Here is a 26,070-nt window from a genome sequence, read left to right as displayed (position 1 = left end):
GTTTTAGTAGAATTTCATTTATATTTTGCTTTCAGGAGATGCACTGTGAATAAGGACCAGACTTAATTTGATGCAAAGATTTCTACATCAACAGGAATGCAGTGAGACATTTAAGAGAAAGCAGTGCTCTGTTTATTTAACTGTGAATGTGCCTTTGTCCCTAGAATCAATATTTAACTGTGATAAATAATTGTGATCTCAATACTGATCAAAAAATTGTGATTTTCATTTTGACCATGATTTTGCAACCCTACTTCCCTCTACGCTGAGACACAGTTGGTGGGTTTGGTTCAAGAAAGAGAAAGTAGTTTCTACATGAAACTGTTTACTACAAGGTCTGTGGATTATCTTGAGTAACAGATTGCTGTGAGTTCATGTTTTTTTTTTTTTGGGGTAGTTAAGCAGACATCTCTCAGCAACTCACACCAAAACAACTTAGACTACAAGTAAGAGGAGAAATATGTTTTTTGATTTTGGGGTGAACTGTCCCTTTAAACCGATTCAACAGGAAAAAACACAGCTCTTTAAAACATAATAAACATGCTTCACCAAGTCTGATGAGATTTAATTAGAGGATCAAGCTCATGCATTAGCCAAGTGTAGCCAAGCTCAATACAACATACTGTATGTATACAGTTTTAAATGATAAGCTGAATGCAAGGTGCTTTTGGAGTCAAACTGGTCGACTGCAGGAAAAAAGGGAAGCCAATGAGCGCACTTTAGGCTGACAAGCATAGAGCCAAGGGTGTATGGTTAAATGCCTTTATTGTTATATTTTATATGCCCTTAACTAATAAAGAAATTTTATCAATACATCCTTGGCTCGATGCTAGCATGCCTGAAGTCAGCCCAGTGGCTTCCCTTTTTCCTATAAGAAATAGGTACTGTCATAAAGTACCACTTTTTTCCCTTCTGCTTTTTTCCCCACTTGTTTAAAATAGACTCAGTACAGAACTGAGTGACTCACTGATACATGTATTTCTTGCCTGATGAGACATACATGCTGTAAAATGGACAGATTTGTCTTTAATTGTATTGATTTTATTGATTAATTATGCTTTTCTGACATATCTAACTGGTAACGTACATCTCTATTACAAAACGTAACAACAATAATCTTCAGTCTCATAGGCTTATTATCCAGTGTGGGATGTAATGGCCACTTAATCCGAGAAAAAGAAACCTATAATTGTTGTGAATGCGCTGCTCAAAAAGCACAGTTGTCCATTGTGCAGAGCCAAATGAATCACCACCTGTGTGTCTTAAAAGATGCCGTGTCTTAACCTGAATGTCCCTGTGCACACAGGGGTGTGTCTGTCAGTTGTTTTGAAATCAGATCTTACTTAAGTGATAATTCAAATCTTTACTTACACCCATTCTTCCAGGGAATGGTGTAACCATAACTCATGATGTGAATTCCCACCCACATTGTCACGCACACCAAACTGTGACATGGTGGTTGATGGATGGATTACACAAGTGAAAAACAAGTTGTCCTGGTTTTGCTTAACTCTGTTCCGAATGCCAGGTTGAAGACGAAAATGGGAAAAAGATATGGATAATCTGTGGACAGAGCCATATGATATAGCCAGAGTCAACAGGGTGCAGACAATAAGAAGTGCTGCTGCTCACAATTCACGTCTTTATCAAAGGGTAGAGCTGGCATCAATCCCATACTTTATAATGTCAATAAATCCAATGAAAATATGGAAAAGCTCCATGCCTAAGTCTTTCTCTCAACACTTAATGACTTCCATACCCTGTCCATGGCACATTTGTTCCTCCTTCCTAAAATGTCTGGGCAGTGCAGCTTCTAGCATATGTGAGAAAAGTGCATTTCTTGGGGACAATTTTCAGACGTTCTGTGTCTGTGTACTCATTTTAACTGACACCATAATCTTTTTCCTCAACTTAAAGGAATACTCCGACCAGCCTTGTATCGCAACAATGTGGGAAGTATGTGTAAATGAACTTGGTAAACTTCCCTCCATCTCGCCAGCGCCCAGATCTCCCTGTTCATTTCTCAGTGAAAATCCACCAGTTGACCATTTTGCATCATCCAGCGGATTGGGCTTTTGCTCGAACTGCAAGTTGTTCTTTCTCATCTTTGCATGCCTGTAATCATGCTCACAGAGAGAGCCGCCCCTCTTCCGCTCTCTATCTCTCAAACTTGGACCAAACTCAGATAAACAGTAAAACAGTAAATCAAATATAAACCAAGACTATGTTATGGCGCTGCCTATTTCTTTTTTTCAATGTTCTGAGAAACATATCTTAAGTTACTATTTAACAGTGATACGAAATCATTTCCTACTAGCCGGCCAGCATATTGTATTCATTATATTGTTGGGACCCACCAGTGGGAGCGTTTACTGGTCCAGTGCAGTGCATTCTGGTTTCTACCTATTGGGCAGAAACTGCAGAAGCGAGTGCAACAGCGTCCTGTTTTCTCTGGTCATGTAGCACCAATTTCAAAGGTATTTGCATCTTTCTACTGCACTGACAGCCTACTTTTGCAAAATGACCATCTTTACAGCAGTGAAATACTTCTGTACCCAAGAAATTCCTTTCTGCCAGAAAGCCCTGATATATAGGCAAACGTCTCCCAACAGTTACTTATAGCAGCAGGCTGGTGTATGTGGGACTGACTCAAAATAAACTATAATGCCCATGTTCATTGTCATGAAAGAACATGTTGTCCATGTTGTGTGTTTTTTATAGTGTTTGGACAACAATAGAGGTCTATGGTGCAGAGGTATAAGATCAAGCAACACTTGTTAGTTCAATCAAGTTCGTTGCGTTTGGTCTTTTCTTTTTTTGGATTTTATTGACAAGAAGAAAAAGTTAAAATGTCGCAAGATTTGTCATTTAATGCAGAAAATAGAAAAGAAACTACGTGACAGATTGGCGGTGTTTGCCTCTGTCACTCTGTTCTGGAGGATTTCTTGCCACGCATCAACAATATCACAAACTTAAACATGTCACAGGTCATTTAACCCTGGCTGTGGTGGGTGTGCCAGCCGACAGAGAGGGAAGAAACTTAATACCTTCAATCAGTGTTTAAAGCTCACGGATTCATGTCTTTTCCTGAGGTAGGCATGCCTGTCCTGAGCCGACCCACCTGCCTCAGAGCAGCTGCACGGGCTATTATCGCTTTGTCTCCAACCACACTTAAACCATACTTACCCACACCATGATCTGCTTTACATCCACTGGTACACTGATACCGTGAACTGACTGGTCACATGACCAACCAACAAACCCAGATGAGAGCTTTAAAGTCAGGCAGACAGACTGATTCACGTAGTTTCTTTTTGAAGGTTACGCAAGTAAGATGAGCAGAGCACATAAAAGCTTTCTTTCTCAGCTCAGCACTAAGAACAGACAGCAAAACTAAGTTTTGAGATCTCAGACTGTAGCTACAGTCAGATCTCTGTTCAATCAAAGTAAAAATGTATGAAGGGAGTTTACCAAGTATGGCTTAATAAATGAACAAATACCAGTGACTGAGTCTATGAATGGTTAAAGCATAAAGCAGTGATGAGTGAGGGCTTTACAATTTGTAATAGATCTCAGTGAACTATGATATGCAGTATTTAACATGTGCAAACAATGTGCAACAGATCACCATAATCCAGGACCTGTAAACCGTAGCAGCAACCAGTCTTTTTCTAGCCTCAAAGGAGAAACAGAACTTGTTTCTGAAATAAAACCCTAACATCAGCGTCAGATTTTTAAGAAGATTATCAACCTGAGGTTTAAAAGACAGGGAGTCCTCAAGCCTCAGTTACCTTAGTTTAATCAGCATTTAAAACCAGCTTTAGTTGTGAAAGCTGAATGTGGATAACATTAAAGACAGTGTGTCATTAGCATAAAAATGAAAATTGACACCAACCACATTTTGACCAAGACAATTAATATAAACCAAAATAACAGTGAGCCTAACACAGAACCCTGGGGTACACCATTACAAGTGGTGAGCCAGCTATGCGGAATTTATACCTCTGCGTTGAATCGACGCTATAGCGACAGCGTAGGCTCTGCAAAAATGCATTTAGTACGATCTGTCAATCAGCTGATCTTTAGGGTGGCGTGACAGTCACAGGATGATCACGCCACCCTAAAGATCAGCTGATAAAGATGCGTCACAACCACCACCAAGTTTCCGCCGACACATGTCAAGGTATGTAACATCCTTACACATGTACGAGATAAAAGAACAACTTAAGTCATTATCAGAAACTGAAGACATAATGAACACCATTGAACTACTAGTTAACCTCTGTTTCAAAATATGAGGGTCAACAGTATCAAAAGCTTTTAACAGGTCATTGCACAGTTCTGCTTCATGTCCAAAATACCGATGACATCTTTCACCACCTTTATAGTTGTTGTAATGCTGCTATGTTGCTTTCTGAAGCCAGAGTGATGCTTGGATAGAATGGCATTATTACATAAAAACACCTTCAGCTGTTCACTTACTAACCGTTCCAGGATCTTTGCTGGAACTGACGGTCTGTAATTGTTTATGAAGTGCCCCCCTGCCTTAAACAGTGGGAGAGCATATGCTGACCTCAACATTTTTGGAATGACCTCAGAGCTTGGAGAGAAGTCCAAAATATAGGTCAGGGGTTGAGCAGCAAAATCTGCAGCTAACATTAGGAAGAACGTTTCAGGGTCCAGCAGTTTTTTTCCACTATCTACACTGACTAAGGCTTCATGCACTTCACTAACAGCAAATGGGGAGAAACAAAAAGGTTGATGTAAACCATTTTAGTCTGTATCGGAAACAGGGGATGTTTAAAGCGTCACAGTTGGCAACAGAATCAAACAGCGAGCCACAGGACACAAAATACTCATTAAATTAGTTCAGCATAGCAGACCTATCCAATACAATGGCAGAGTCTGTGGTAATGCAAGGAGGTAACTCCTTATCATTATCACGGAAAGATAAAGATTTAATGGCTTTCCAGAACTTAACACTCCCAGTTTCCTTGTCTTAAAGTCAGTGGGTTTTATGTATGGGTTTTGGGTTAGATGCCTGAAATAAGGTCTGTGTTTAATACAAGCTGAAGAGACTTTCACATTTTGTTCTATGATATAAAATATGTCTGTAAATACCAAACTTGTGAATTTTGAAGGTTTTATGTGTCTTAAAAAAGGCGGTTGCTAACAAGAGGCTAAATTTGAAGACAGAACGTCATTACGCCGAAGATGGCTTTACAGTCTGGTGATGATTAGGTCATGTGACTGTGGTGTAGTTTGTCTATAGCCTAAGATTAGCATTTAGGCTTCAAAGGTGAAGAAAAAGTGGTGTTCATTTGTAAAGATTATCTTGCTGAACCAAACACGTAAGTATTATAGACTTTTGTTTGTCGCAGAGCTAATTTCCTGCAATGATCAAAAAGCCAATGGAAAAATCCCATTGGCTTTTTGATAAGGGAACCAGTGAAATGCTTACCTCCACGTCAGACTACAGAAAAGTGTCATCCCTGGAGCACTCTATACAGATGATACATATGCTGCGGGGCAATTTTGCCCATCATTATCTATTATCTACACTGACCACTATGTCTGTCTCCTCAGGTATTGGTTACGCCACCCAGGTTGTGATTGCATACGCTGCTGTGTCATACATTGTCATCCAGGCATGGGCTTTCTTCTACCTCTTCTCATCCTTCAGCGCTGAAGTCCCATGGGCCAGCTGCAGGAACGCCTGGAACACAGGTAGACATGCAGGCAGATGCGGACATTAACTACATACATGACAGACATCTGTGTCTACATTTTCCTTCATAACAGCAGCAATGGAAAAAAAGCCCACAAACTTGGATTTGAGTGGCTACAAAAATACCGGAATTTCTACAAAATTCTCGTTTGATTGATTGATTGATTGATTGATTGATTGATTGATTGATTGATTGGTTTCACAGCAGCCCTGAAGCCAACACGTACACATACATGGAAATTGAATGTTTATTTTTGCATTGCCCTTACATACATAACAGCTAAGAACAAAGACAACAGGCAGAGGGTCCTCCGCATTTCAAATTCATATAAAATGGTAATGGATTATTTTGTATTTGATGAGTATCTAGCACTGTATCTGTCTTTTTGTTTGTTTTACATTACTGATCTACACTTTAACCAATTAAACAACCCAATCATCAGAATAAATGTTGGAACTGTGCGTGTCTGCAAACCACAGCTATATTACAATTGTACGTTATTATGTAGCGGATATGTTAAAACTTTACATTTGTTTACATTTCAACAACACTGGGGTTAATGTCAGGTCAGGTTTAGATACAAAGACCACTCATGTTTTGGCTTAAAATACCAGCTTACAGTGGCACAATCATGTCTGGAAAAGCACTATCTCTGGTGAAAACAAAGCAACGGGTCACTAAAAAACGGCCACATTCGATGGCTAGAAAGCCACAGGAAACACAGCAATGACTATCTAAAAACAACTAATTTGTTATGTGTTGGTCTTGAAAAGTGGTCTGCAGCTTGGCAGGCGTCTCGCCAAGGTGAGGTTATTATGATATGTATGAAATGTGCAAATGTAAGGCATTCGTGGTTTGTAGGAATGTACAATGCCAACATTTTCCTCTGGCAACTGGGCTGGATTTAAACATCTCCTCCTGTTTTTGTTTTTTTTTCTCAGAGTCTTGTGTTGAATTTGATAAAACAAACACATCATCAAATTGGACAGCAAACGCAACAACACCTGCAACAGAATTCTGGGAGTAAGTGTAATTCACGCCTGTCTTCTTCAGCGGATGTCACATTTATTAGGAAGCTAAACACTAAAGAGATGCAGATGTGTGTTTGTTTTTACATGTCCCTCCTCTTTCTGTAAAAAGGGTCGATAGCATATAATGAACATTGGTCACCAGTGAGCTGCATTTGCCACCTGCTGGCACATTTGAAGCTGCCATAAGTCAAAATGTCAACACACTTATTAAATCTGTAACTCTTGAGTTTTAAGTTATGTTCATTTTTCAGTCCAAACGGAAATATTGTAACATCTACTTGATGGATGGCAGGAAACAAAAAGACGTTAATGATGAGCGGATAATGAATCTGTATGACAAAAAGAAGATATGTATTCCCACCCACTGGATGGATTTCCATTTAATCTGGTACAAATATTAACGCCCCCCTCAGGAAGAATTGTGTGGCGGTGTATTTATCTGCAGAGACTCTGCCTTCTACATGCTTTTCCTATTTTCTATGCCCGGGATGTTTATGAACGTGTCAGCCCACAGAGTTTAGGTGGCTTTGTAAAAAGGTAACGATGAGGCGCCAGACCGTAAACAGCAGGCGTTGAAGAGAAAAAGCACATATTTAGTGGCGTGGAAATACCAGAGGAGGGTGAATCTGGGTTTCACTTTTCTTTCAAATTCACAGACGGGCATGTTTAGAAACAGTAACTGATAATCCTGCATGGTATAGCTTTAACATGAGCAGGTAGCAATATCATTATGGGCATGTGAGCATGCTCACATTTGCATTTAGCTCAAAGTACAGCGTCACAGAGCTGCTAGCATGGCTATAGTCTCATTTCATGTGTCAAGAACAAATTTTTCTTTCACTGAGTCAGGCCAAAATATATGGTTGCTGGGTCATGGTCAACCTCTATATCAGATAATATGCAGAACATTCAGTACACTGTGAATGTAATAACAAAAAACTTTCTGTAAAGCATGTTTTTTGGGGGGTTTTTTTCAAATTTTTTCAGTAAAAGTGAAAGAATATACCATAGGGATTACACATTAAGTCCCTGCAGGGGGACTTCCTTTCCCTAAATGGATGATTGATAAGGTTGACTTAAGTCACATGACACTTTGAAAAACAGACGCTGTTTGACACTTGAGCCATATACAAATATGATCCAAAGTATTTGGTTGCACAGATGTTAAGTAGCCTATCTGCTTATATTTGAAGTTGCATTACCGTACTCAAGTGTTGACAGAAATATCTTAATTACCCAAAGTGAAAGTTTACTTCTGCATGTCTTATTATGTGTTTGTATTCAGGAGACGAGTGCTTGGTATATCTGAGGGGATTGAGGAGATTGGTAGCCTGAGGTGGGAGTTGGCTTTGTGTCTCTTACTGGCGTGGATCCTGTGTTACTTCTGTGTTTGGAAAGGCGTGCGATCCACTGGAAAGGTACAAGCCTTTCTTTTGGAGATGATATTAGATGTGTGTGTGTGTGTGTGTGTGTGTGTGTGTGTGTGTGTGTGTGTGTGTGTGTGTGTGTGTGTGTGTGTGTTCCTTTTATAATTGCATCTGAGGGAGGAATTCTGTTGAAACATGTTGGGATCATATTCGTGGGATTCAAGTATTGGATGTTTTGTAATTACAAACCTTTTGTCAATGTCACTTGATCACTTTTCTTCTTCTCATCTTAATCCAAAGTCAAAGTGTTGCTTTTAATGAAATGTATCAAGCTGTGTGTGGGAGAATCTGCATTCATATATATATATATATATATATATATATATATATATATATATATATGTATGTATATTCCTTTAAAAGTGTCACCAATCTGTTTGTTGTTAAAAGGTAGTTTCATTCACAAAAATGAACAAGAGTAAAAACATAACCTCAGAGCTTTAAAGCTGGGGTAGGCAGTTTCATTTTGGCTTCATTGCGCAAAAATCCCATAAAAAACTCTGAACATATCATAACTGAAGATCTCTTAGAGAAAACTAGACTTCTTCCTCTTGGCTCTGTTTTCAGGCTTTAGAAAATCTTAGCTGTGATGGGATACTCTGTCCAAGGATTAGTGTCCAAGGGTGTTCCTGTTGGCCATTTTACAAATGCAGATGTGCGTGCACATCTCTTCAATGAAAATCTGATTAAGTGGCAGAGAACCCACGAAAGGAAGATGCACTTATCAAAAACAGAGCCTAAAAGAGAGTCTGACACTAAACACAATAAAATATGTGATGGTTGGTGATGATTGGTGATGTGTTTCAGAGATGGAGAGAAAATGTTGCTCATAGTTTAGCCTTTTGCTAACCGGAGCCAAAGACGTTAGATTACACTGCAGTCTGTTTTGTTGCAGCTGGCTGTAGCAATCTATCTCAATACTGGACCAATTTTCAAAAATTGTTGTTCAAACGAGTCACTTAGACACAAAAAACATGGGAAAATAGGGTCCAAGTTTAAAAATACCCCTTTAAATAATCATGTTAATGTTCTCTCTTTTACAACAATCAATGTAAAAAAAATTACATTGGAAAATGATACAGGATTATGGATTATGGAAATTTGCTCCATGTTGTCTCCACCATCCATAACTATAACCTCCCAACACTTACAGCAGCAAACATAAACACAAACCAGATCACCTGATGTTTCCTCCATGTAACTCGTACTTGTTACATAGCTTTTCCGTGCAGCTTCTTTTTAAATCCTAATGATCAACTGTGATATAAAACAGCGGTAAAAGCAGAAACCTGCCTTTGTCCACAGGTCGTTTACTTTACAGCCACTTTCCCCTATGTGATGATGGTGGTTCTGTTAGCTCGTGGCCTCTCTTTACCAGGAGCTATGGATGGCATAGTGTACTACCTGTATCCTGACCCGACAAGGTTGGTGGACCCTCAAGTAAGTAATATGGTCAAACATCCAACGTAAGACAGGCTGCCCGCTCAGTCGCCTCCCACTGGAAGCCCAAATACTGTAAAATACAATTTCATTATATATTCATTCAGTCTTACAGAGGTTTAAGTGGTGAAAGTTTACTAATAATAATGTTTTGGCATGTGGTAGGTCTGGATGGATGCAGGAGCACAAGTGCTTTTCTCTTTTGGGATTTGTCAGGGGAGTTTGACAGCTCTGGGCAGTTACAATCAGTATAACAATGATTGTTACAAGTAAGTGCTCTGTGCTTTTTCTTTTTAACTAAATGCTTTAATAAAACATGTGTAGCCTCAGATGCTAGCCATTATTTTTTCTCTTGTTTTCCCAAATATATTGTTATTACTTGATAATGACTGCAACAATTTTTCCTTTTGTCAAATGATATGCTGATTTTCTCAAGTTTTTTTTTTCTTTAAAAAAGGTCATAGATACTGGAGTATGATAACCAGATATGAGAATGAATGCAGCTTTTCAAGACAACACTTTCCAGTTGCTTGACTTGTCCAACTAACATAAATATATTAATTTTACTATCCTATGTGTACTATTATGTGCATCATCTGTATGTGTATCTGTTAAACCAACTAAATTGATCTGTATCCATATCCATACTCACTACGTCCAGAGTTTAAACCAGAAGTGACTGGAGTTGACAGAATATGAATGGGACCCAACCAGTATAGGTTGTTCAGAGTTTGCCAGATTTATTATTTATTAGAAAACTATTTATATTTTGATCAGAAAGGTAAGAGATTGAACGCAGCTGCCCAAATGAGGATTTTCCTTCAACTGACTCCTTTCAGTTATTGTTTCTGTTAAGTACTGATTTAAAAAAAAGGAACAAAATGACAGTGGGTTGGTGGACGACTGATGCAATCAGTGTATGCCGGAACACCGTGTAACACCCAACACGTTCTCACTCCCACGTCATCAAATACGGCAGCTTGGTCAGTGTCCCTGCACTTCAAACCTGGAGGCCCTAGGTACTCCTCTACTATCAGTTTTGGACATGTCAGTTTCTGTGTCAATTTCCCCTTGTTTCACACTACAGCGTCTTTCAAAATAAACTTTGTCTTCAAGGGAAACTTGGGATTTGCCACCAAACTACTTTAGGGATAGGCAACAAAACTACTTAGTTTTATAAAAACAATCATGGTTTGGGTTAAAATAACCAGAGGTGTAATGTAGAGAAGTAATAATACTTATTGCAGTACCTAAGTGTTTTCTGGGAGTATCTGTACTTTACTAGAGTTATTATATTTATTCCTCTTTTCTTCCACTACATTTCCTAAATGAAATGTATACTTTTACTCCAGTACATTTTCCCTAAGCATTTTCTTTACTTACTACAAGGGAAGGGAAGGCAAGGAGGAAGAAGGGAGGGAGGAAGGTGGGAGGAAGGTTTGGACGGACAAATGAAGGAATGGGAGGGAAGGAAAAACTGGATTTGTTCCTTAAATCCTTTCAGTTTAATTTATACTTATACTTTTAATACTTAAGTACAGTTATATATCAGATATTTTAAGACATCTTTTAAGTGATATTCTAACAGGTAAAATTTTTGCACTTTTACTCAAGTATTTCTTTCAGGTACTTTATCCACCACTAAAAATGACTCTTCTCACAGTAACTTAATGAGTATGTCAAGTGACAACTATGTCAAGTAAGGTATGCCAGTAACTATGTTATATAGGCCTAAAAATCAAGTTGACCTTTGATTTTTACACGGATGTGAACACCGGTCTTCATCCACCACCCTAAACCTTCTACTCAGACGGGACAGGAAACAGGATTACATTGGAGTTACCCTAAAAAATGCAGTGCATGCATTTTATTTAAGTAGTTCCAACTCTGGCATTATTAGTCAAACCTATGACCTCGAAAATCTTAATCAACTTAAACCAACTTAATATTAATGCAAAAGTTGTGGTGATATGTACTGGTAAAATTACTTTAAGATATTGCAACTAATTTATTTTAATTCCATCCTACTCAAAAATGTCAAAAATTCATTTTGACCAACTTCTTAAAATAAGTTGTCAACTGACTTCAACACATTAATGTAACACACATAATTTTTCTATGCAGTGAAACTTCTTTATTTTATGCGTTATCCGCTAACCCCATGAATCTATGGGGTGCCGTTTGTAAAGTGTCTCACGCTTAAAATAACATCAACATTTTGCCACATTTAGCTTCAAACAATGTTTTAAAAAGTATTGTGAATTTTCTAACGTCACCTTTTACCACATTTACAGCAATATTTGTTAACTTAGAAATATATTAAATAGTTAAATAACGTTAACGTTAAATAACATTTCTTGTTATTTTAGGTAGTTATTATCACGCTAATGTATGTTCAAGTGTTCATTTCCCCCGATAAGTTGGTTTTAATTTGTTATTTGATTCTATAAACACAGTCTGACCATCTCGAACTTTTATTTTGGTATTTCCGGTGACCGGCAGTGTGAATTTGCATATTAGCTAAATATTTAGTTTCACCCAGAACATTTAGATTTAACATTTAACATTTAGATTTATATTTAGCATTTAGATTTAACATTTAGATTTATATTTAGCATTTAGATTTAACATTTAGATTTAGATTTATATTTAATATTTATATTTAACATGTAGATTTATATTTATATTTAGCATTTAGATTTAACATTTAGATTTAGATTTAATATTTAGATTTAACATTTAACATTTAGGTGCCACATTTAATATTTAGATTTAACTATTTCATATATATCTAAGTTAACAAATATTGCTGTAAATGTGGTAAAAGGTGACGTTAAAAAATTCACAACACTTTTTTAAACATTGTTTGAAGCTAAATGTGGCAAAATGTTGATGTTATTTTCAGCGTGAGACACTTTACAAACGGCACCCCATATGAATCATTTTTTAGAGAGTAGGGTGCCTCGTGCGGCAGTAACAGAAGCCAAGGGCCACTAACCAGGCTGCAGAATTTGACGCCCTGGGAATAAGAACAGATTGTAACACAGGTAACACTGATCGCGGCAAGCCTAGTGTCCAAGGAAAGTGTCTGGAGAGGATGGGCCAGAAAATAGAAACTAGGCTTTCAGAAGAAGGATTAAAGTCAACAAAAAGCGCTTCATGGGGCGGTGGAGATGTGGCGAGCTCACCTGCAGGCCAGGTCAAAAGCATGCGTCACCAGTGTTTCTGTAATTACTCTCACTGCCGGGGAGAGACAAAAATCCTGTATTCCCGCTTTGATGAATGAAGACCTTGTTTCAACACAAAGACGATCCACCTCATGATACCATTTTACATCACTCATCATATGTAGATTAAATGTCTATATCCATATTTTTTATATCACTGTACAAAGATTCTGTATCATTTTCTTTTCATTTCCACCATTAGGTTGATCATGCTTTAATGTTTTCTTCCCATTGTAACATTTTTACACAACTCAGATAACAAAATGACCAAAGTCATTCATTGGCTAAATACTTTGTTTTGTTTGTTTTCTCAGGGACACATTTGTTTTGTGTTTGGTGAATGGCGGATCAAGCTTTGTGGCGGGGTTTGCAATCTTTTCAGTTTTGGGCTTTATGTCCTATGAACAAGGACTGCCAATATCTGAAGTGGCTGCTTCTGGTAAGACCACCATCACACTACTTCTGTTCCAGTACACAGATTTAATGATCACGTCTCTGTATACGTGAAGAGCTCCCGATAACAATAATTTTACAGACAGGGGTTAAGAGATAAGCTGTTGTTTGTACTGCAGGACAGATTGGTCGTCACTCATCAAGCTACTGAACAAATCAAATCTGATCTTAAAGTGGAAAATGTTTGTTTTTATGAATTCATATTTAAAAATCTGATGTGTTTGGAAAATATATGTGTTAAAGGAGCTATATGTAAGAAATCTAAAGCAAATAGTCATAAAATCCTCCTAATATGTCACAGAGACTAAGGAATAATGTTCATATAACATACTGATCTCACGGACAACAATAGTACGGCCAGAATATTTGCATTTAAAAAAAATTTTTGCAGTCTGCAAATCATGTTTATGTTTTAAATTTGTGTTTTGGCCTGTTGCGCCACCCACCGCCGTCTACCAGTCACGCAGTTAGTAGAGTCTCAGCATCAGTTACAGTTACGACTGAGCTACAGCAGCACGGCAAGCAGCATTAGCAGTGTCCCGGTACATAGCATTAGCAGCCGGCTCCTCCTCAGCTGTATCCCGGCAGCAGCGTTAGCAGTGTTCCGGTACATAGTATTAGCACCTGGCTCCTCCTCAGCTGTATCCCAGCAGCAACGTTAGCAGCAGAGAAGCCGGACTTGCTCGAACGGTCCGCTGGAAAACCGAAGATCAAGGACGCGCTGACGCAGCCCTGCCACGGCAGCTGCCCGTGGGCAAACAAATCAGTCTCCAGTGTGCCGCTGTCCAGCAACCTCGAATCTGTGGAGAGGGGGCGGACACGACTCACGGCAGTATTTTGAATTTGAGTGCAGTAACCGTTTTGGCCACATTCTTACATACAGTGCCTTTAATTTCAGAGATTAATACAAAGTATTTTTAAAAGGTCATGGAAAAAGATTAAAACTTTGTTGATTATCCTTTTAATTCTTCGTTCAAGACATATAAAAGCCGTTCCTGACCTCAACCTACTTCAATAAACTGCAGCATTTTTCAGAAACATTTTACCTTGCTTCAAATGTGGATGTTGCTGCAAAGAAGCTACAAATGCTAAAACAATGATACTTGACAATTTTGTCATAATTACTGTATGACTTCTTGAGTTATGGCTAAGGCTCATCCTTGAGTCAAAGGCAAGGCAAGGCAAGGCAAGGCAAGGCAAGGCAATTTTATTTATATAGCACCATTCACACACATTCACTGTGCTTTACAAGAGAAATACAATAAAATAAAACATTAAAGGAACAATAAAATTGTGTTTGAGATCATTAAAAACAAAAGCTAAAAGCAAGACAATAAATAGTTAAAAACAGTGCAGAAAATGCATTTAAAAAGCAAACATAAAGCAAAAGCAACAGACAAATATAAAAACAATAGCTACAGATTATCCTAACAGTAAGTTCCATATCTAGTTCACTGATAAGCTGCAGTAAATAGTAATGATTTAAGCCCTGATTTAAATGAGCTGACACTTTCAGCCGACCTCAGATATTCTGGAAGTTTGTTCCACAGGTGGGGAGCATAGAAACTAAAGGCTGCTTCACCTTGTTTGGTTTTGATCCTGGGAACACTGAGTAAACCTGTTCCAGATGATCTGAGGGGTCTGGATGCTTCATAACGTACAAGTATATCAGAGATGTATTTAGGCCCGAGACCATTTAGTGCTTTATAGACAAGTAACAAGATTTTAAAGTCTATCCTTTGACACACAGGAAGCCAGTGCAGTGACTTAAGCACTGGTGTAATGTGCTCCACTCTCTTGGTGTTGGTGAGGACTCTGGCAGCAGCGTTCTGGACGAGCTGCAGTTGTCTGATTGATTTTTTACTCAGGCCTGTGAAGACACCGTTACAATAGTCCAGCCTGCTGAAAATGAAAGCATGAACAAATTTTTCTGTATCTTGTATAGACAGAAATTCTTTTATTCTTGTAGGCTGATTTAGTAATTGTCTTAATGTGACTATTGAAATTTAGGTCTGAGTCCAGAACTACACCAAGATTTCTGGCTTGATTTGTAGGTTTTAATGTCATGGCATCAAGGTGAGCACTGACTATTGATCTTTGTTCTTTGGGGCCAAAAACAACTACAGTCAGGTCCATAATTATTTGGACAATGATACAGTTGTCATCATTTTGGCTCTGTACACCACCACAATGGGTTTTAAATGAAACAATGAATACCTGCTTAAAGTGCAGACTCTCAGCTTTCATTTAAGGCTTTTTTCAAAAATGTAGTATGAACCATGTAGGAATTACAACCATTTCTTCACACAGTCCCCCAACTTTAAGGGCTCATAAGTATTTGGACAAACTAACATAATCATCAATTAAACAGTCAGTTTTAATACTTGGTTGCAAATCCTTTACAGTCAATGACTGCCTGAAGTGTTGGACACATAGGCATCATCAGATGCTGGGGTTCTTCCCTGATGATGCTCTGCCAGCCCTTTACTGCAGCCGTCTGCACTTCCTGCTTGTGTTTTGGGTGTTTTGCCCTCAGTTTTGGCTTCAGCAAGAGAAACGCATGCTCAGTTGGATTCAGGTCAGATGATATGACTTGGCCATTGCAGAACATTCCACTTCTTTGCCTTAAAAATGTCTTTGGTTGCTTTTGCAGTATGCTTCAGGTCATTGTCCAACTGCACTGTGAAGCATTGTCCAATGAGTTTTGAAGCATTTAGTTGAATCTGAGCAGATAATGGTGCCCCAAACACTTCAGCTTTCCAAGAAGGTGTTAAGTTGCTGAAAAACAACCTTTTCAATGATCTTTCCTAAAAATGGCAGGTTTGATATGGGCCTGTAGTTATTTATTACTGAGGCATCAGATTAGGCTTTTTTAAGAGAGGTTTAATGACTGCGGTCTTCAGGGCCGTTGGAAAAAGGCCTGACTGAAGAGAACAGTTGACTATCTGTAGTATATCTGATGCTATGCAATTAAAAACATCTTTAAAAAAGCTTGTAGGCAGAGTGTCAAGGCAGCAGGTAGTGGACCTAAGGTTTCTAAATATGTCTGTCAAAGTAGCATAATTTAATAGGTGAAAAAGTGCCAAATGAACTCGAGTAGTCTTATAAGGCACAAGTGAAATAGCCACTGTGTTGGAGTTACAGACTGTCTGTCTTATCTTTAAAATCTTTTATCTTTAATATCTTTAAAAAGAAGCAAAGTCATTGCATGCCTTGGTGGATATCAGTTCAGGAGGGACTGACGCTGATAGGTTTGTCAGTCTGTCAAAAACAGTAAAAAAAGTCCGTGCATTGTTGTTATTTTTGTTGATAATCTCAGAGAAAAAGGACTGTCGCGCCCTTTTTAGCTCCAAGTTATAGATGTGCAGACTTTCCTTATAGATGTCATAATGAACCTGGAGTTTGTTTTTTCGCCACCTGCGTTCTGCTTTTCTACATTCTCTTTTTTGAGCTTTTCCCCATGTGGCATTCGTCCATGGTATTTTTTTCTTACCAGAGACAACTTTGACCTTCATGGGGGCAATATTCATGGGAGGTTTGTGTCAAAGTTAAGGTACTTTTCTCAAGGCCTTGTTGAGATATGGTGTTGACAATAATGGGACAGACGGATGGACGAATAAGCCAAAAATATGATGCATCCTGCTGTTGATGCAGAGGCAGAAAAAATCTGCAGGAAATGAATAATGCCATCAAGTCAGTACGCTCCACAGTCCTTGTCTGCAGCAATCGACTCTGTACTTTAAGGAATGTGAGTATTTTGTGGTAGCTGTGACTGAGTGAATTTTATCTTTTATGATACAGGGCCTGGCTTGGCATTTATTGCCTATCCACGTGCAGTAGCCATGATGCCTTTACCTCAGTTATGGGCTATATGTTTCTTCATCATGGTCATCTTATTGGGTGCTGACACACAGGTGAGATAAAAACACATTTGCATTTGGGGTTATAAATCCTCAATTTAGTTTTTTTATTTAACCTTTCACAATAACTTTTTGTTTTGAGGTATTTTAGCTTACTCGTTGGTGTGTGTGTCTCTGGCAGTTTGTGAGTCTGGAGTGCCTGATGACCTCAGTGACAGATATGTTCCCCACCGTGTTTCGAAGAGCGTATCGTCGAGAATTGCTGCTGCTTTGTCTCTGCTCGGTTTGTTTCTTTCTTGGGCTCCTTCTCGTCACAGAGGTGAGAACTCATGCTTGTGATCTGTTCACAATAAGTAAAAGCTGGCCTGTGCATCGTCCAAAAACAGGCCAATACGGAGTTGTCTGGACCTGCAGGACGCTGAACTGATTTAGTCATCTAGTCATGTCTTTGTGTTTGATGTGCAGTAACAATCGACCCTCTGTTTTCCTGCAGGGCGGCTTGTATTTCCTTCAGCTCTTTGATCATTACGTGTGCAGTGGCAACAATCTTCTCCTTCTCTCAGTGTTTCAGTCAATAGCAGTCGGATGGATATATGGTGAGTCATTATGGTTGTTCTGCACTGAAGCAGCTTTTGATTTTATTCCTACTGAAATGATTTTCTATCAGAATTTTAGAGGGTTTGTCATGGTCAAAAAATCTTTCCATGGGAAGCAAACAAAAGTCCACTTCATACTGTATTCCTTAAGGCAAATTATTAAAAAACAAATTCATGTAATGGTTAATTGTGTTTTTGGACTGAAGTCAAGTCAAACAATTGGAGTAACCAGTTAAAGACATCAAGCTTTGAGTTGTTTATGGGCAGGGAAACGACATGAGGTTTAGTGTCAGTTAATAATAGAATAGAATGGAATAGAAGACTTTATTGTCATTGTACATTGCACAACGAAATTACGTGTAGTACCCTCGGCAAGATAACAACACAATAAAAAGAACTGACAGTATATAAATATAAATATAAAAAGAGATCAGAAAGGTATAAAAACAATAAAGTGTGTGAGAGATATAGCAGCAGTATAAAAACTTCAATAAAAGAGGCAGCAGGCAGTGTAAAAACAGCAGCAAGGTGAAGTAAAGTGCAACGGTGCAGTTCAAAGTGCAAAGGTCAGTTCCTCAGTTTGGGGCTGGTGTGTATGTGAGTGCAGGGGGGTTGATGGAGGCCACAGCCCTGGGGAAAAAGCTGTTCCTCAGTCTATTTGTCCTTGCTTTGAGGGCCCTGTACCTCCATCCTGAGGGCAGGGGAGAGAACAGTCCGTGACCCGGGTGGGTGGGATCTGTGACGATGCTGCTGGCCTTCCTCTGGAGGTGGCCAGCGTACACCGAGTCCAGGTCTGGGAGAGGACTTCCCACAATCCTCTGGGCTGTTCTTACCACCCAAGCCAAGTCCTTTCTGTCTTGTGCCATGCAGCTGCTGTACCAAACGGTCATGCCAAGACAGAGGATGCTCTCGATGGTGCTTGTGTAAAAGTTTGTCATTAGCCTGGAGGGGAGTCTGGCCTTCCTGAGCTTCCTCAGAAAGAAGAGTCTTTGCTGAGCCTTCTTTACTAAGTGCGTGGTGTTCAGAGCCCAGGTGAGGTCAGCTGTGATGTGGATTCCCAGGAACTTGATGTTGTCCACACACTCCACTACCTCCCCCTCTATGAGTAGTGGAGTGTGTGCTGTTCTTCTGGTCGTCCTGTAGTCTACAATGACCTCTTTTGTCTTGGCGGTGTTCAGGACCAGGTTGTTGTCCGAGCACCACCGGGCCAGGTGGTGGATCTCCTCTCTGTAGTGAGCCTCATTATTGTCTGGTATGAGGCCCACTACAGTGGTGTCGTCGGCGAATTTGACAAGGGTGTTGGAGGCATGGATGGGGGTGCAGTCGTGTGTGAAGATGGTGAAAAGGGTCGGGCTGAGGACACAGCCCTGCAGCGCACCTGTGTTAAGGACGAGTGTGGATGATGTATGAGCTCCTATTCTCACCGCTTGCGGCCTGTTGGTGAGAAAGTCACTGATCCATGAACACAGTGGGGTGGGCAGGCCCAGATTGCAAAGTTTGAATACCAGTTTATGGGGGATGAGTGTATTGAAGGCTGAACTGAAATCAATAAATAGCATCCTAACATATGTGTTTGGCTGCTCCAGGTGAGAGATGGCTATGTGGAATGCTATGGAGACTGCGTCCTCTGTGGATCGGTTTCCCCTGTAGGCAAACTGGTGGCTGTCCAGGTCAGGGGGGAGACTGTCCATGATGTGTTTCAGGATGAGCCTCTCAAAGCATTTCATCACAATGGGGGTCAACGCGACTGGGCGGTAATCATTGAGGCAGGTGACAGCTGACTTCTTAGGCACAAGTACAATGGTGGATGATTTGAGGCAGGTGGGGATTGTGGCTAGCTGCAGGGAGAGATTGAAAATGTCCAGAAATACACCTGCTAGTTGTTCTGCACATGACTTCAATGTGCGGCCTGACACCCTGTCTGGGCCAGCAGCCTTGGTGATGTTGATCTTCCTCAGTGTGGATTTCACCTGATGACACTACAGGATGAGAGTCTGCTGCTGCTGCCCCTCCTCAGTCTGGGCGGGTTGGACCATCACTCTGCTGCCTTGTGTGTCAAAGCGTGCAAACGCTTTGAACTTGCCCACCACATATGTTTAACCGAACGTTAGAAGGACACTCCCATTGGCATAAAATATATAAGCGAAATTTAATTTTACACGGTTTAAAGTAAGTAAAGGAGATTCACTTTTTTTTTTTTAACAAAGCCAAGATTAAAAAACTTGGTTCTCAGGTGCAACATTAATACTGGGCTTTAGCTGTGTCCAATAAGGATTGTTTTCGGCCTCAGAAAAAATCAAGCTCAGTAACCTTTTCAAAAAGTGTCAGAGAAACATCTTCCCTGTCTTAGGGCAGAGGTTCTCAATTTACTACGACATAGGGATTAAGACTTCGACTGTAAATTGTTCAAAGTTCAAGTTCAAAGTCAAAATTGTAAGGTAAAATGTTGGATTTGGACCATCTCTCTCCCTCATATCCTATCATCCATCTCGCACTCAAAGTTTCTACTGAGGTTTTTGAGTGACGCTTCAAATGTCTGTAGTCAAAGTTATGCCGTCATCTTCCTAAAAATATGCTCTCCGTTCTCAGAACATGTTTTTATTGTCTGTACCGAGGGTACGTACAGAGTTTGGCAAGTGATGCATGCAGCTCCTTATATGTGGGATCTTCTGCAGAAGGACCTAAAGTTGCACTTGTTAGTTCCTCTTGGCCTTTTCAAAGCACTGTTGCAGGATTTTTGTCCACTATCCTCTATATGCCAGTGTCACGGTGTATCTTAGCTGGTCTTTGAAGTCAAGCGTAGCTGGCATTTTTTATTTTATTTTTTTTTTTCATTTTTATGGTTCATTTCTATTATACTATAAAATACTTTTTGGCTTTCCTTGTAGTAATTTTATTTTGTGTTTTATATTGCTTGTTTTAGAGCTTTACATTTTTATTCTGTATTTTTGTTCTGTGTTGTCTGTCTGTAACTTAAAAACAAGTCAGTTTTAATAAAGTGATTATGGTGTGTGACCACATAGTAATTTCTTTGGCAGTAAAGTGTTGATAAGGTACTAGAGAGTGCTTCATCCATGTGCTTTCTTAAGAAAAATAAATAAATAAATATATTATATATATGTGTGTGTGTGTGTGTGTGTGTGTGTGTGTGTGTGTGTGTGTATTTAAATATGTCAAAATTATATAAAAAAAAAATTACATATAAAAAATATATATATTAAAAAAAATACATTAAAAATATATACAATTTTTTAATATATATATTTTAAGACGAAAATCTACGCATGGGTTCTGTGTCTGTGACACAATATCTCCTACAGTGACAAATGCACAACATTCACTTGGAAAGTTCACCAGGAAACAATCCTGTGCAGCCACCACTGGAATGCAATTCTACAATTTGTAAAAAAAACTAAGACTATTAGTGTAATCTTTATTTGCAACTGTGCAGAAATACTGGGTTTAAACAGAAAAAAACACATGCACAAAAAAAGTCCAAATGTCAACATTATGAAAGAAGCTTCAAAATATTCGGTGCAGCCCTACTGAATATATAAAAAGCACCAAACTTAACAAAACTTTAATAAAGTGAATGGCAGAACAGCAGCAGAAAAACAGTCTAGACCAATATTATTATCTTAATATCTTATTATAGATTTATCTGTGTATTTGTTAGCAGGACAAAAATGCTTTAGAAGTGTTTGAAGTCCTTTAGAAAGAGTCTCAGTGTCACATTTTGCCCACCAGAGAGCACTGGCAGCTGTGAAATGTTGTGCTGAGCACATATCTTAGTCATAACCCTTTAATAGCCAAATGTGAGGGATTCTTATTTAGTCATGTGTTGGGTTAGACTTTTTAAAACTCTTTGATACCAGTGTCTGTCTCAAACATCCAAATTAATTTGCAGAAAATATGATGGTTTGGGGCTTAAAATTAAATTTATCACTGTTTTTGAATGTCTAAACAATCACCCCATTGAGTCAGGTCTCAGCTGTAGCAGAATGGCCAGTCTTTCTGAACTGGCGCTGCTCTGAACAAAATGTTGGCAAACAAACCACATTTTAGGTATGAAAAAACATCTGTGCATCAGTGCATCTGTGCCTTTATAACATGGCCTGCACTTCTTTTACCTAACACCTCAGTCCTGTTGTACTTTGTCAGCAGATATTTTGTCCACACTTGAATTCCTATTCTCTCTTTTACATTCAGCTTTCACTCCCATTTAGCTTATTTAAGCTTGATGGACTGATCTCGACTTGATCTCTCGAGAGGGGCGCTTGATCTCTTTGACATTCTTTCTTTCAACGTGAACAAAAGATCTAAAAGAGCTTGATGCGTTCACTCTGTAAAAACACGTCCTTCACACTGCCCCTCTGTCAACAGGGATTTAAATGCTGCCTCGGAAAGGTTTGGGGTAATATTGAAATAATGTTAATAAGGTAAAGTGGTGTTATTAACTGATGCCTTCTTAAAGTAGTAAGTAGAGTCAATGCACAGGAGTTATCTGCATGTCCCACAAAATCACATCATGTATTTGTCTATGTTTTGGGTGACTTTGCAGAACACTTTTTCATATCTGCAGAAAGTTAAAACAGCTTATCTTTTTTCCTTTTGATTACCAGGTGCAGATCGTCTCTATGACAACATTGAAGACATGATAGGGTATCGTCCGTGGCCAATAATGAAATATTGCTGGCTTTACGTTACCCCCGCTGTTTGCATGGTGAGTGAAACTCATTTGTTTCCATCATAAAAGAAAGATATGTAGTTTAATTTATTTGTGCATAATATAGGTGACAAAGCAAATGAGTCTTCTCTGTGAGAAACACAGGAAAATTACAACAGTTGTGGCTAACTTCTTTTGGACATTAACTCCAAACAATGATGTTTTTTTTTTTTAAAGATATTTTTTGGGGCATTTTAGCCTTTAATGGACAGACAAGCAAGTGTGAAAGGGGGAGAGAGAGGGGGAGTGACATGCAGGAAATGGCCACAGGCTAGAGTTGAACCCGGGCCCCTGCGGCAGCCTTGTACATGGGGCGCCTGCTCTACCACTAAGCCACTGACGCCCCACAATGATTTTTGAGGGCACCCAGTAGCTCAGTGGGTAGAGCAGGGGTCAAAGGCCATGACCCTGCTGTAGCACCAGTGAGTTTGATTCCAGTGTACAGCCCTTTGCTATGTGTAATACCTTCTCTTCTCTTTAGTGTAGTTGCACAGAGATTAGCTAGTTACTTAGAAAGGAATAGCTTAATAGATACCATGGTGCAGAAGGCAGGAATACCAGGTTTTTCAGTGTGTTTAGAGCATACTAGCATGATCTGGCACCAGATTCAGGCAGCGAAGATTAAGAAAATGGACCTGCATGTAGTATTTTTAGATCTTGCAAATGCGTTTGGTTCAGTACCGCATAGCCTCATTTGGAGTGCGTTTGACTACTTCAGAGTGCCACAGGTAGTTGTTAACTTAATGAAAGCATATTTTCAGGATATTAGGTTGTGTCTAAGTACAGCAGGTTTCACAACAGGTTGGCAGAGGCTGGAAATAGGCATCATGGCAGGGTGTACAATTTCTCCATTATCATTTACTATGGCAATGGAAGTAATCGTCAGGGCTTCTAAGTGGGTGGTAGGTGGGGAGAGACGACAGAACGGGTTGCATTTTCCACCAGTTAGGGCTTACATGGATGACATGACACTGGTGACCACAACAATGCCATGTACAAAGCAGCTACTAGAGAAGGTAAATAAGAACCTCAAGTGGGCCAGCATGAAGATCAAGCCTAGTAAATCTAGAAGCAATACGTAGAGGGAAGTTAAGTGATAGGAAGTTTGTCATAGATGATGAGGAAATCCCAACAATCAGGGAAAAGTCAGTAAAGAGCTTAGGTAGGTGGTACAATGTAGAGTTGAATGATAAGGAACAGGTGGTGAAATTTAGAAAAGATGTGGCTGAAGGATTGGATAGAATAGATAAATCAGAACTTCCAGGAAAGTTGAAGTTGTGGTGTTTGCAATTTGGGCTATATCCTAGGTTAATGTGGCCACTGTCAATTTATGAAATTCCAATATCTGTTGTGGAGAGAATTGAAAGGTTGGTTAGCTCCTATATTAGAAAGTGGTTGGGTGCTCCTAGGTGCCTAAGTAGTGTTGCATTGTATGGAAAAGGGATACTTCAGCTGCCAGTATCTAGTTTAACAGAGGAATTTAAATGTACCAAGGTCAGGACAGAGCTCTTGTTATCTGGGAGTAAGGACGTGGTAGTTAGGAGTGTGGTTCCAAATCCAACTAAGGGGAGGAAGCGGAACCCAAGATCGGCAGTTCAGGAGGCAGAGGCAGCTCTTAGGCATGCAGAGACTGTAGGTAATGTTCAGTTTGGCCGGGGAGGCCTGGGGCTTGGCTCAGGCAAACCATATGGAATAAAGCAGGTCTCAAAGATAAAAGAAAGCTGGTTGTAGAACAGATACGTAGACAGGAAGAGATGTTAAGGGGTGTAAAGGTAGTGGCCCAGGCTAAACAGGGACAGTGGTTGAATTGGGAAAGTGTAGAGAAGAGGAAGCTTAGTTGGAGGGTCCTGTGGAGTATGGAGGAGAATCGTATTAGATTCCTGGTAGGGGCTACATATGATGTGTTACCAACCCCCCAGAACCTAAAACTGTGGGTAAATGAGGACCCATCATGCCCAATGTGTTCACGTATCGCAACCTTAAAGCATATTTTGTCAGGCTGTAAAGTTAGCTTGTCACAAGGCCGATATACATGGCGACATAACCAGGTGCTGAAATGTTTAGCTGCAGGCATCGAAGGGAAACGAAGACAGGTGAATTCAGAAGGTGTTAAGGATAAGAGTTTAGTAATTCAGTTTGTCCGTGAGGGAGAGAAACACAGAAGAGATAAGTTAGTGAAGAGGCAAGGGTGTGGCCGCCTAGAAGGTGCTTGTGATTGGGAAATGCAAGTCGATTTAGGGGGAAAGCTTGTTGTTCCCCAGGAAATAGTTTGTACCAGGCAGAGGCCTGACTTAGTGTTGTGGTCAGTGAGTCAACGGATAGTTTATTTCACTGAGCTGACAGTTCCTTGGGAAGACTCAGTGGAAGAAGCCTATGAAAGAAAAAAGCTTAGATATGCAGACTTAGGAGCAGAAGCTGAGCAGTGAGGATGGAAGACTAGGATTAGTCCAGTGGAAGTGGGGTGTAGGGGATTCATAGCAAGATCAGCTGTCTCGCTCCTGGGGGAACTCGGAGTGCGGGGACAAAGTTTGAGGAAGACAGTGAGGGAAATGTCAGATGAAGCAATTAAATGTAGCCAATGGATCTGTAAAAGAAGAAGTAATGTCAGTTGGGGGCCAGCAGGGGGAACTACTAAGCAGGGCACATAACTCCTTGAGATCAGGTGGAGAGATCCACTTCCTCTCAGGAGGAAATCCAGGAAGAGGAAGTATTTAAGTGTGGGAGTGGCCTATTTGAATCCCTTTTGTTTGAGACAATGTGGCAAGGTGAGTGTGTTTGCTGATCCTGTGAGTTTATTTATCTCCTTTAACTTTAGCTTATATTATAGTTATGCTATGTAGCGTGTGAAACAGAGTATGGTGAATGTGCTAGGAAAGGTATTATCAGTCCTGTTTCTATCTGGAGCTCACATGTACGGAGCCTGGGTTTGGTTGAACGTGGACGTGCTGTTTGGGCTGAGAAAGCCATGTGTAAGTAAGGTAAAGGAGGTTATTGGGTTGGTGCGGGGAGGGGAGCAGTGAGACCTGGCATTAGGGGAGTGTCTTTGGGAGGCCAGGGATCACTGTCTAGCCTCCTGGAGGTGTCGTGGGACCAACTAGACGAAACACTGGTGAGGTTCCCACCCGATGACCCCAAAGACATGCTAGTTATCACTGCTCACTGGTTTGTATAGTTAAGCCTTGCCATATTAGCTTATCACAGGGCTTAGGTTATTCACTGAGTGTTGATCCTTTCTCTAGAGCACAAACTTCTTGTGTTTATTTGAACTCTTAGTCCCCCCCTTTCACACTTAATACTATCCATCAATTAAAGGCAAAAAGCCTAAATATTCCTATGTGGTCCTAAATCAAACACATATGCAATCACTGGCCATGTGACCATCATGAGAACGTTCATGTCGGAATTTGTGTGTTTTTCTCATACATCCATGGTTTTTCTACATTAACTTTCACTGCGGAGGAGCAGATGACTTGCAATACAGTGTCAGAGCTGTCTGTTGAAACCACAGAATCTGCAGTAGCTGTACTGCTGCCTCAGGAGCCAATAGAGCCCAGCTGTCACACACTTCCTGGACAACCCTG

The 26,070-nt window shown here is 39.8% G+C and overlaps 1 protein-coding gene across 3 annotated transcripts in view; it reads left to right on the top strand.

Moving 5' to 3' along the window:
• Positions 1 to 26,070, top strand: part of LOC125894203 (sodium- and chloride-dependent GABA transporter 2-like) — a 43,622-nt gene that overhangs the window by 3,770 nt on the left and 13,782 nt on the right. For 2 of the 3 annotated variants that reach the window (XM_049585471.1, XM_049585462.1), the window contains exons 4-13: positions 5,587 to 5,727; positions 6,671 to 6,752; positions 8,046 to 8,178; positions 9,493 to 9,627; positions 9,793 to 9,896; positions 13,169 to 13,293; positions 17,109 to 17,221; positions 17,349 to 17,486; positions 17,661 to 17,763; positions 22,386 to 22,486. In XM_049585471.1, the coding sequence (XP_049441428.1) occupies positions 5,587 to 5,727; positions 6,671 to 6,752; positions 8,046 to 8,178; positions 9,493 to 9,627; positions 9,793 to 9,896; positions 13,169 to 13,293; positions 17,109 to 17,221; positions 17,349 to 17,486; positions 17,661 to 17,763; positions 22,386 to 22,486 (1,175 nt within the window). The remainder of the gene's footprint in view (positions 1 to 5,586; positions 5,728 to 6,670; positions 6,753 to 8,045; positions 8,179 to 9,492; positions 9,628 to 9,792; positions 9,897 to 13,168; positions 13,294 to 17,108; positions 17,222 to 17,348; positions 17,487 to 17,660; positions 17,764 to 22,385; positions 22,487 to 26,070) is intronic. The other variant, XM_049585477.1, reaches the window with a different exon arrangement.

The sequence above is a fragment of the Epinephelus fuscoguttatus genome, linkage group LG1 (genome assembly GCF_011397635.1).
Source record: "Epinephelus fuscoguttatus linkage group LG1, E.fuscoguttatus.final_Chr_v1".
In the NCBI taxonomy this organism is placed as follows: Eukaryota; Metazoa; Chordata; class Actinopteri; order Perciformes; family Serranidae; genus Epinephelus; species Epinephelus fuscoguttatus.
The sequence above is the reverse complement of the archived record's forward strand: the minus strand, read 5'-3'. Positions and strand labels throughout refer to the sequence as shown.